Source organism: Myxine glutinosa, chromosome 1 (assembly GCF_964187855.1).
Source record: "Myxine glutinosa chromosome 1, kmMyxGlut1.1, whole genome shotgun sequence".
NCBI lineage: Eukaryota > Metazoa > Chordata > Myxini > Myxiniformes > Myxinidae > Myxine > Myxine glutinosa.
The window spans coordinates 20,209,684-20,222,629 of record NC_136261.1 but is presented as its reverse complement, the minus strand read 5'-3'; the positions used below and the strand labels follow the sequence as shown (position 1 = coordinate 20,222,629).

The 12,946-nt window shown below is 43.2% G+C and overlaps 1 protein-coding gene across 8 annotated transcripts in view; it reads right to left on the bottom strand.

Moving 5' to 3' along the window:
- Positions 1–12,946, bottom strand: part of DOT1L (DOT1 like histone lysine methyltransferase) — a 129,851-nt gene that overhangs the window by 73,607 nt on the left and 43,298 nt on the right. For all 8 annotated transcript variants that reach the window (XM_078786884.1, XM_068108026.2, XM_068107998.2 and 5 more), the window contains exons 8-12: positions 10,791–10,853; positions 10,615–10,670; positions 8,481–8,560; positions 8,225–8,293; positions 4,016–4,122 (exon numbers count right to left, since the gene is read on the bottom strand). In XM_078786884.1, the coding sequence (XP_078643010.1) occupies positions 4,016–4,122; positions 8,225–8,293; positions 8,481–8,560; positions 10,615–10,670; positions 10,791–10,853 (375 nt within the window). The remainder of the gene's footprint in view (positions 1–4,015; positions 4,123–8,224; positions 8,294–8,480; positions 8,561–10,614; positions 10,671–10,790; positions 10,854–12,946) is intronic.

The window sequence follows — 12,946 nt, the reverse complement described above, 5'->3', positions numbered from 1 at the left end:
ATTCATTCGACCTGGATCGTCGTTCGTGCTGACTTTGACGCAGCGGTTCGTCCCGCGGACCTTCTTCAAGCTGCGCGTCCTGAATGGCACGTGAGCTGCACGCGGAAGCTGGCAAACCCAAGTCCGCGTCAGCACGTCCATCGGTACGGGTTTAACCTGTGCGATTCATTACCAGTGTGTGTGTGCAAGGCGCCTGTTGGGATTTAGGCTAGGTAAGAATTGATAAGCCTGCCTCTTGTCCTTGTTCTGTGAATAATAAATAAAAGACGTGTACAATTTTGTTCCTTTCAACCTGTTTGTGTACGTCCTTTCCCCCATTGGCCAAGCATAGTCCGAACCGAATTTGACTAGTCAATTAGGCCCATCAATCACACGTAGTTAAACCCGCGGCCCACACCTCGCAAAACCACTTGGCGCAATCAATTGGAATAAGGTGTGGAATCGCAAGAGGGTTCAATCCCCGGTCTTTCTGGCCACGCGGTCTCGAAGGTATATGGGTCGTCACCAATAACCCTTCACCCGTGGTTGGGAGGTTGGCAATTGAAGTTGCTTCGCAACTCGTCAGGCGCGAACTTCGTCGCAACCGACGACCCTGTGGAACCGGTGTCTGTGGGGGAAACGGGGTCTTAACCCCACCCTTAGTACGTCGACAGAACCGGATTCCACAACAATATATAGCTGATGACTACTGTATAAAAGTAAGCAAGCACATACGACACCGAACCGGAATATAATGAATATTGACAATCTGAATTTCAAATTCTGGTCACATTTTGGCCATTTTTGTGTTCAGACAACACTGACTTTTTTTTCTTTCTTAAACGCACGCACATGAAGGGATTCAAAGAACTGGTATGGATTATTGAGTGAAGAAACTAAGCTAATACATAAACCAGAACACTTTTCCTTTCAAAAATCCATTAAACAGAACGCCGACCCATTCCTGATACCTGACAAATTAAAATCAATTAACAACAACACGTAAGAGAGTAAAACACGAATGACCATGCCTTGCAGCAGAAAGATGGTCATGTGCACAATTACAAAACCTCACAGCTTTTGTGATCTTGGCAGAATTTTGTGTGACGTGCTGTGTCCCACTGACATTTAGTTCTCTTCAGCCGTTCTCAAGTTATCGCGGTAACGAAAACCTATCACGGACGGACAACCTGAAAACATAATGCCTCCGGCGACTTCGTCAGTGGAGGTATGAAAAAGTACAAAAGGAAATGTTGATTTGTCATGACGGCACAATTTTAGCCGGATGAAATCAGCATTTGCCACACATCTCATTGATAAGAAACATCAGGGGTTAAATAAGAATTCATCCAGTAGCCAGTAGCATAGTTATGGGGGTCGGTATATGGGTCGGAGGTCGGAGGGGGCAGAGGGAGCGACCGCACCAGACGCGAAGTGGATGGGGCGCCAAATGACACCCTTAAAAAAGGTTTTCAGGCTCCATTTGGTTGTATTGTATATAAATAAATTATAATGCAACAAACTCGTGATATCAAGAAAAGCAACTTTCAGAACCACGTTTTACAGTTTAAACTCCGTGCTACGTGGCAATGTGTCATGTCGATGTTTACAAACTCCTTTCCATCCGGATTCACTTTTTTCGTAATTCCTATTTCTATCACCTTGCACAGTAAATAAATCCGTGTTACGGTGTTGCTGCCTGCTGTGTAGATCTCTTATCTTGTATAATGAGGGTTAATATGCACTCGGTAACATGGAAATCACCCATTGGCCCAAGGGATGGAGGGGTGTAACTGTTGGACGTTTGTTATGTAATTACGTCGATCAAATCTAGATATCTCAGGTGTTATGTCCCAATCAGCGAAGCCAGGATCACGTGTAAAGCGAGTTCTTTAACTTCCTTGCCTTCCTCTCCTGCTCTGTCTCACCAGCTCGAGTCTCTAGGCCATAGAAATACCACACAATGCTGCATGCATGTTTGATGTAGTTTTTGTTAATGGCCTTGTGGATACCTGCCTGCTCTACTGCTCTAGCAGTTTTCGAAGTGTGGCTTCCTCCGCAAAGGCAACAAGTCTAATCTTGTTGGGCAACTCACCATCACATGCAAGCCAAGGGAGCCAGATGGAGTGATTGTGGATGCGCAGGAGCTTCTATACAACATCGTTTTGGCCCTGTGGGGGTACTGTCTGAAATATAGCTGCAAGTATGAGCAGACGATTCCTGCAATACAGCCAGATTGCTACTGTGCTCATTACCTTCGACCAGTATCGCGGTATATCCCATGAAGATCCTGAAAGGGCACGATGAGTCAGTACAGCATCAAGCACAACGTACAACCTGACACTGACTTCTCCTCTTCCTGCTAGAGATGTCATCATGAAGAGCAAAGTCAATAACATAAGACTCTCATGCCTGCTCTGCACGTGACCGTGGGACAAACATGTTGATGATTGGTGAGGACGAGGGACTTCTCGACCATGAAGAGACCGAAAAGCGTGTCATTCATATCCTCAGTGACGATAGATGTGTTTGTCATTCTCATACACTTCATATGGAAGTACAGAATAGCAGGCCTAGTTCGAATGGAGGGGTGGGATGGAAGCATGCTCAACATCAACCAAATTGCTAAGAAGATAGGAGAGAAGTCAGGGCAGCTTCGTGACACAGTTTCCTATCCGTATAACAAAGAGAAAGTCAACACGTTCAAGACACTGATGTTTACAGACTTTCCAAAGCTGTACAATGTTCTGGGCGAGGAGACTGTGACAAAGGCAAAGTTGCACGAGACGGGAACAGAGTTCCTCTGTGCGCTTATGGTCTGCCCAACAGCATGAGTGTGAATGCGGTGATATACGCAATTTACTCGATGAAGAAGGGCAAGCCTCCTCAAATTAAAGCACTGCCTCCAACGGATGAAAACCTCAGGTATCATATGCTGCGCACTCATCTGCAGGTGATGCTCTAGAAGGCCGCACCACAATCAAAGTGCCCCTCTCCTTCAGATCACCAGCTTTGGCTGGGAAATCGTGAATGGTGCGCTGTATGCAGTCACCGCCACAGGACCTCCAGCACCTCCTGAATTGATGGATGTTGTGCGTTGCCAGTGCAGAGCTTAGGGGAAGGCATGCACGCAGCCAACAGCAGCTGCTTAAAGGCCAATCTACCCTGCTCCAGTTAATGCCACTGCCCTGCTTCCGATGAGTGAAACCCACTAACCAAGTCCAAGAGAGGAGAACGAGAGCATTCGCATAGAGAGGAAGAAGAGGAGGAAGAAGTAGAGTTGGAAGACAGGGAGGAATTAAGCTTGACTGATAACATGACATGCATCTAATGTTGTGGTCGGTCCATCGCTGGCACTCATGTAACTTCTTTACCACTGGCTGTGCACGTTCATTTGTAGTTTATTTCTGTGAACCGTTTGTAGGAAATGAACATGTCAATTCATTGCAATGACAATCTCTTTTATCATTCTAATCAATAATAAAATACATGGCTGTGAAACCCACATTAGATTTCCCTCAACTCGACACCAGAATCATCCTTCTAGCATGTTCCAGTCAAAAGTTATTAACGTGTTCGTCTTTGCCCCCATCACACAGCAGCCATATTGGATTTCTGTTGCTAAGCATTATCAAGACAGTTTTAACATGAAACATGAATCAGCCATACCTAAACCCCCCCCCCCCCCCCCTTCCCCGACACTAGAATCATCTTTCTAGCATGTTCCGATCAAAAGTTATGTCCATTTTTCTTTTTCTATTTCAACCATAATCGGTAGATGGCCATCTTGGATTTATGCAAATTCTGAGAGTTGTCCAAATATATCAAGTTGGTATCTGATGGATTCTGCATCTAGGGCCCCTCTGGTTTATGAATCCATCAAAAAACGTTCGAGTAGCAACAATTTCCGGGTCCACAATAGTGATTGTGAAGTGGCAATTGGGCTAAATCTTGTGCAATGGCGCGAGTTTGAAAGCTTCCTTTTAAGGGCATTTTTAGCTCTTCGTCACCATCCTGTTGTGAATGCAACGCTTACTATAGTGCGGTCAATAGTGTGCAGGTAGTACGAGACAGGCTTGCCAGTCCACGATACAGATCCACGTAGTGGAGAGAGCTCAACCACTTTCATTATGGTGCCAATATCTAGCGACACACACGCAAATGAGAATTACATCCGGCATTCGGAACACTTATAAGATGTTTGCCGAGAATGTACACATTCTTATCAAGACACGGAAGGACACATCGGACATACCAGTGGGGATTAAAGAGAAAGAAGCAGAGATTCTTCAATGAGCAGACATCTGGCACGTTTGTGACATTAGCCACGTGAAATATGCGAAATATGCACACTCGCCTGGGTTTGAATCCCGACCCAGCCATAAACTGTCAGCCCGGTGTTTCATGGGCAGGGCGATTCATCAATGTGTGTGCTGTCCCTCAGATGGACATTAAACGGGCGTCTCCTCTGCCAGCATTTGTTGGTGGATGTGAGAGATCCCATGGTGTCCTTCACGAAGAGTAGACGAGCTATCAACGGCACCCTGAGCAAACTCCAAATTCCTGCCCGAACCAGCAGAGGGCGTTTCATCAGCAGCACAACCACATCCTCAGCCAATGATAACACCCCCCGCAGCCTTGTGCAGCATACGGATGAAGAACAAGAATGCTTTTCTACTGGTATCATTCTTTATTTCATGCATTTCTCATCCCACAGCCACTGGTTCAATTGAGAGAGAGAAAAAACAAAAACTATCCATATTGAACTCCATACCAAGGCACGATTCACACATGCAATGGCAGGTGAAGCTAACACTTACTCACTTCGCTTCCACACTGAAGATACAAATATAAAATACATTTATCTTACTTTAAATGACTAGTGGAATAGAAACTCGAGAAATGAATTGGCGAAACCAAGAGGTGGTTTAAAGATCTGCAAACTACATGCAACCACGGTGTGTTCACTCGTGCTATAGGGGACCTTGAGAATTCAGGTGATACAAGGCCCTACAACTACTTGTTTGACAACTATCAAGGATGCTTCTTCGTGGTGGTTGTACCTCCCAATGCAAGTTAGAGGCCAAATGTTCCCCATTCTTCCCTGCTTCCCGGATTAGTCAGGGCACTAATCTGTCCCCATGGACCAGCCTTCTGTCTGTCTCTGTCTCTGTCTCGGCCCTGATTTTGTGAAGGCGGGGGTACACCATCCTGGATGTGGGGGATCTCTGGGTCGCTCCTGCGAGATCAATTGGCTATCTCCATGCCGTGGGATTGTCTGGGGCCATACTGCCTGGGGCTATACAATAACAACAACAACAACTGCTTGTTCGGTCCATAGGAATGACACCGTTTGTTATAACCAATTAGTGAGAAAAACAAGTACAAAAAGTTTTAATTAAAACAAAAGCCGCGTCGATGTTACACAATGCCTAGATGCAGCTGTGCCTATAACGTCGATGTTATAGGCACAGGACATTCCTATTGATTCGATTACTTGATGTTATTTTTGTGCAACGTGAAAATATATCTCGGCAATTTTCCGTGTGTGGCGACGAATTTTTAATATATTTCGGCATTTTCCCGTCTGTTATTTCAGGCGGTGTATGACTGACCATGCCGCGATTTAAAATATTGTTGCGGATATGAGATTGGCCTCCATCCATATCCGCTTGTAAATATTCCCCTATTTCCCCAATACTTCCCAACTATCCCCAATCCCCCATTCCCTAGTCCCATTTTCTGTAAACAACACTCTGTAGACCCGACCTTCCCCTATTTCCCCCATTAAATGTCGCATCCAGGTCCACCGCATCTCACGTAGACAACTATAGGACATCTTGCTAGTTATTCTTAGTCTATGTCAGTTAAGGACTCGTTTCCATTAATTCTGACTCTTCGTTGCACCAGAATGTGATTGTATGGCACCGTTAGGAAGTTTAGGACCTCCCAATACCTCCCCGCAGCTCTTCCTCACGGTTCAGCAACAACAACAACAACAACAGCAACAACAACGGCGGCGGCGCGGGGAGTGCGCGTCCTCACTCCGGCTTGGTTAGCCGCCATCGAACATGTGCTCCGACGGGGTTACCACGTAGGGGCTCACTGTCAGCTCCTCGTCAAGGGCGGAGCCCGGTAACCCCCCGCACCCAATAGAAGCGGCGGACCGATTCCATCTGGGGCGGAGCCAACGAGCCGAGGGCGTGTCACTCCCCGCTGAGCATGCGCAGGAAGAGGGAGGTGACGTCAGATACGCGCTGGACTTGAAGGAAGAGAGACGCCACCTCCGAGCGCTGCAATACCTCCCCGCATCTCTGGACCGGACCGTGTTTGATTCTGCCCCTGAGCCAAGGTGCACCTTGTGCTATCGACTGCCTGTCCTTCCCTGCCATCAATCCCTGTGTAAGTCAGTCTTGTCCCGTTTGTCTGTGGTCTGTCGGGGATAAGATACGACTGTGACTAAGTGCCCATCTTTTCTGTGCTTTACCTCTTGCCTTGTAATCTACCCCTTTTCTGCACCACCACTTATATCCTCCTCCGGAGGTCTTGAGAACTGTACCCCTTGTGTCGTTTCATTTATCCCAGCCGTTGTGTCCTTTCCTTCATTGATTTAGCATAGCGCGATTTGGTCAACGTCGGGTGGAATCGGGTAAACTGTGCGAACACGGCGGCCATTCCGCTCGGCCCATCATAACATCAAAGTCGTGTCCGTAACAATATATATATCTCGGCAATTTCCCGTGCGTGGCGACACGTGAACGAAGCTATGCTCCTCTCTCCACATTATTGTGACGACGTATAAATTAAATATTTCATCGTGACGATTGTCATCAAATGGACGAATTTTTAATATATCTCAGCATTTTCCCGTCCGTTATTTCAGGCGGTGTATGACTAACCATGCCGCCATTTAAAAAAAATATCTCGGCAATTTCCCATATGTGGCGACACGTGAACGAAGCTATCTCCTCTCTCCACATTATTGTGACGACGTATAAATTAAATATTTCATCGTGACGATTATCATCAAATGGACGAATTTTTAATATATCTCGGCATTTTCCCGTCTGTTATTTCAGGCGGTGTATGACTGACCATGCCGCGATTTAAACAAAATATATATATCTCGGCATTTTCCCGTCTCTTATTTCGGGCGGTGTATGACTGACCATGCCGCGATTTTAAAAATATATATCTCAATGGACTTGAAGTTACAGGCCTTTGAGAATTCATTTCGTTCTATAAAGGGCAACTTTCATCGGATTTTCTTCACGTTTTTTTTCAACCGAGTCTAAAACTGTCAGCGACTGTGAAAAATGAAATGATATATCGAATTTGATTTGAAAGAAAACTGTGTGAGAGAGAAAGACACCACGGGCCTACAAAACAGGCCTCAAAGCTATGCGAGTTAATAAAATGGTGGATATTTGTTTATATGAAGCCTCTCCCACAATGGGTGGAGCTATGGTTCCCAGAATGGGTGGAGCTTTGAGGTTTTGTCTTCTCTGCAAGAACAACAAGAACAAGAAGAAGAAGAACAAGAACAAGAACAACAGCAGCACTCTATGAGCAGCGTCTGCGACGCGGCTAAAAATTCAATATATTACACTCCACAACATAAAATATTAAACAGTATTGACATCCTTCATGGTTTCCCTTCATAATAACCATTCACATGACGTGTGACATGCGAATAACCTAGGATTGTGTATTTGTTTATTGCGCATGAGCTGTTGCTCAGACAACCATGCTCTAAAATAGCAAGCAGTGTAACTTGGTGTTAAGGGATATTGGCCAGAACACTTGCTACATGCATCAGAGTTGAAATTATTTGTTCAGGGTGCCGGGGATAGCTCGCCTACTCTTCGCGATGGACATCGTGGGATCTTTAACATCCACCAATGAATGCCGGCAGACGGAATGGCTTTTAACGTCTATCCGAGGTACGGCACTCACATGATGAATCACCCTGCCTGTGAAAGAGCGTGATGACGATTTATAGCTGGGTCGGGATTCAAACCCACGCGAGACGGCTGAGAGGCAAGTGCGCATACCTGTAGGCCAGGTGCCAGCCAAATACATTTCAACTCGTATAATTTAAATTAAAAATATCTAAACAAGGCAATTAAATCAGCGAATTTTTCACAAATGAGACAAAATACCAAAAGGTTTACAGACGTTAATGTACAAGTCAATCCAAGCCAACATTAACAATGCGGAGCAAGGAGTCGGCCCACGATCTTACCACTCAAGTTGCGACTGTTTATCCTGAAAATTAAAGGAGCAAACGGCTTGGAAGAAACAATTTTGCCTTCTGCAAAGAAAAGAATAAATTAATTAATAGCCGCACTAATTCAGTGATATTAATTAGGGGTAATGGGTAATGGGGTAATGAATGGGTAATGGGTAATGGGTAATGGGTAATGAATTAATTCAGGGGTAATGTCATGTAACAATATATTATTTTCTTTACGCTATATAAGACAAATAGCGACTCTGACCTTCTTTCATGTTGGCGAAACGCTCCTTCAACTGGTGATCAACCTCTGGTCCAAATGCAAAATTGTTCACAAATACAACACTGATGGGAAGAATAAAAAAGCAAGCTGGTCACAAATGGTCATTTACACTACATGCAAAATGCAATTAAACTGCTCTCCCCTCTGGGCTGGTGCTCCTGCCTCACACCTAGCTCGTCTTCACGCTGTTGAAACCAAAGCATTCAGAATCATTGGAATCTCCTGCGATGAAGCTAATTCCAAGGGCCTCTCACTCACTCACCGCAGGCAGGTTGGTGGTCTTTCCGTCTTCTACCGACTCCTCTCTGGCCTTGCCCCCCCCAGCTCTCTCTGGGCTCTGTCCCGCAAATATTCCTACAGGTCGCACAAGATCTGCCTGCAACCCTCTTATGGTTAAACTGCCAAAATCAAGACTCTCTGCTCACCTTCACTCCTTCATTCCTCTTTTCTCCCACCTCTGGAACAAACTCCCTCACTCTCTTCAATCCCACTCCACCCTCCAGGTCTTTAAAACAGCTGTTCACCACCATCTCTTATCTTCCCCCATCCAAAACCTTGATCTTTTCTACCCCCGCTAATTTCACCCCAATTCCACTTTTTGGAAATACCAACTTCTGTCCTGGAAGTCCTTGGTGTCCTTGTGTTTTATACTTCTCCCTCCCCCCCCCACCCCCCCCCCTTCCCACGCCTCCTCCCCCCAAAGCCCTCTCCCTTCCACACATCTCCCTGCTCTCAAATGTTGTGTTTGTGTGCTTCCCCTTCTCTCCCCATCTTGTCTTCCGCTCCCTCTTTTTATATATTTTGTTTGTCTGGTTGATTTGTTTGTGAAGTAAATGTTAGCTCTTTCACGAGCCTCGATTCAGTATTTTTAAAAAAAAAAAAAAACCTGCTCTTGCAGCCACCTTGTTTCATTTCAGTGACCACCTGCCTTCCTCAACCACCGTGAGGTCCTCCCAAGAGACAATCTCCGCTAACGATCCTTCATTAGCAGACCCGTTTGATGCGACCAGCGGCTTGTTCTTTAATTCCCGAAATGGCTGCGGAACCTCAATTAAGCGACCTCGGGAGTGGGAAAGTGTTGTGTCTAATCATGAAAAGGACAAATGCAATGTAGGACAGTTCCTTTGCAGTAACGTACAGTGTATGTAACGTGTTTAATAAATATACATGCGTCATCAAAATTCACAGGAAACCATTTTTATATCCGTTTACGCCTGCAGTAGCTTGTATAGTTCTAGACATTAAATCCAACAAAAGTAATAAATAAATAAATAAATAAATAAAAAAAAACCCCGTCCTTTGAGTGTGGAAACTAATATCGAGACTCCTGCGTCACCAATCAAAACGCTTGCACTGTACTGTATTTTGCCTTCTCCTTAAAATAGACAATTTTAACCTGTCACCAAAGGTGGAGGAGCTTATGTTTTCACCCGTTTGCCCATTTGTCTATTTGTGAGCAGGATATCTCAAAAAGTTGTGGACAGATTCCAACGAAATTTTTTGAACAGGTTGGATTATGTGACAAGGACGAGTCGATTCGATTTTGGTGAAGATCCAGACCAGATACTAGAATTTTTTAAAAAGTAATGCTTCACCATTGAGAGAGGGGGGGGGGGGGGTGGGGACAAAAACGATATACAGTATAGCACGATATTTCAAACGTTGTGGATGGATTGGGACAAAATTTGTTGGACAGCTTGGATGTGTGACAAGGCCGAATTGATTCGATTTGGTGAAGATTCAGAAAGGAGAATTTTTATGTGATTCTTCACCATTGAGAGATATGGTCAAAAACGATATACAGTATAGCAACGGTAAATCTCAAACGATGTAGACGGATTCGGACAAAAAATTGTAAACGAGTTGGGTAGGTGACAAAAAAAAGCCGATTTGATTTTGGTTAAGACCTGAATCCAGATCCGGCCCATCAGTGGGATACAAAACAGAAACTGTTTAGCCTGGTGTAGGTACGCTCTCTACCGAGTGTCATTCTAGTTCATAATTTTGTGAACCTACATCCAAACATGATATGCAAAAAAAGGTGTACAAGCCATGCGGAAAGTTATATAATGACAATGAAGCAACAAAACTTTGTAGGTTGGATTGGAAACTGTACCTGGTAAGTGCAATTTTTTCTTTCCATTCATCAGAGAGAAAATCTCCCTTTTCCAACTGGAAGCACAAAAAAACAAAACAATCTCCATCAGATACTGGAAGGTAAGAATGGCATGCAAAAAGATCGGAAGTAGTGGAAAATGGGTGGAAGCCCAGGTGGAACAGGCAAGTACTCACTGTGTAGTTCCCATTCTTCTTCCCATACCATTTCATCCACTTGCAAAATTCCATATCCATTGCCTATCACAAGAATCTAATCAACCAACCATGAATACTCAATAGATGAACACAATATATACATGAAGGAACCATGTCCATATGATAAGCATGCATGGTTGAGGGTGGGTGTGGGAAAGCAAGGAGAGAGAGGAAGAAAGACATTTTAGAAGGCTTCGGAGGAGCAATGGATGAAAGTTGTGGGGAAAAAATGGCAGGATGTTAAATAATCATTTTCATAAGCAAACCAGCACTTGATCATGTGGTTACATTCCAACGGAAAACATGATCCGCGAGAACATGTGGGAGACGCAATAGTAACCAACGGGAATAACAATGTTCGGTTCCACAATAGCATTTTAATGGGTGCTTTTATACGATAATTCAAACATAACCTGGTATCAAGAAACATTAATAATGTTATGCTCCAACAAATACAGGACTCCCTCACTTTAAACAAGGGATGCAATCTTAGAAAATGGTGTTTAAAGTCAAAAGGGAGGTACATTCCAGACCCTGCCAAAGACCCAAGAGTACACACTGTTTTCTTACCAACTGACATAACAAACACAAATAATATATCAATATTCAGTAATACTGTATGCTGTACTACAGGTAATATACTATGATTAGTATTCAGACTTATTCTTCTTCAGTATGCCAAACATGACGAAAACATCTAAAAAAAAATAAACACAAAAAGTGACGATTTTAGGCGACCGTGACCTTTCGGCCTCAAAATAATATGATTCAGTGAACCCAATATGCAAACCCTGCTCAAATTTCAAGTCAAATGTAAGTAAATTGACGATTTTGACCTTGACCTCTTCACCTTATTGACAGAACACAGGATACACTCGATGAATTGGGTCATATTGGGTCACTATGATATTGATATTTTATGTAACATTGATCTTTGACCTTTTGATAAAAAAAAAAAAAACAATCTAGCTTTTGATTAGTGAAGCAATTCAGTGCCCCATCATGCAAATTCTTAAAATTTCAGGTCAATTGGATAAAAGTTGGTGATTTTGTGACAGGACCTTTGACCAAATTATTAATTTGTCTCATCCATATTCTCATAGTAAAGCTTTGTTGAAAATTTGATGACAAAAGCTCAGATTGTAAAAACGTTACGGCCCGGGCACGCACACACGTGATTGCAAAAACCTGTCTCCAGCTGCGCAGGTGACGCGCTAACTAGAGAGTTCATAGAACACCTCACTCCATGAATTGTTGAGAAAAAGAGGACATGGGAAGGGTGTTTTAAACTCTTGCTTGGTGTTTCCGAGCACGATCTATATTTCCTACAAGCCGCGATTTTGTCTGAACCCACAATATTCCCCAACACTGAGAGCATGAGCGGCAAATGTTTTTTCTTGTTTTTATAAAGATTACGTTTAATTAAATTATTTTTAAATTAATTAAATTATTAGACATAATCTAGACCGCTATTAAATGAATTAGACATAATCATAATCATCGTTTTATGGCTGTTTCTATGCTTCTTGCAAGGGTAAGGCAAAATGGCATAATATGACGAGATGGCATAATATGTTGACCGAATACTGCTAAACTGTAGGTTTTTCGAAGTGCCACCAATAATATTTGTGTTCTGCAGTGTTAAAAAAAATAATATATATATATATATATATATATATATTAGGGTGCATCAAACGCCCCTATGTCAAGAAAACAATCTGTCCCCAATTTTATTTTGTTCCAGTCATAGAATAAAGTTCCTATGCAAAATTTGGTAAGGTTTTGATATCATCTTCTGGGTCCACCTCAGCAAATTAGATTTTGAGTCGGTAGTATCAGAGTCAGAAATTTGACACACAGCTGTTTTGAGGCCCATAAATAAAAATGAAAGGATTGACCGATTGCTACATACAATAGCTCTTTGGAAAGGTATTATTGTGCTCTGTAGCAATATATAATCATCATAGGGATAGGGGTATAATTCACTTATACACAAATAGTCAAAATCATGATTTTATTGGTATAATCATATGTATTATAGATACCAGAATGATATAATTTTTATTACAGTAGAATCATATATACACAATCTTAGCATTTATCATCTTAATACGAGTACATCTGACTATGGATGA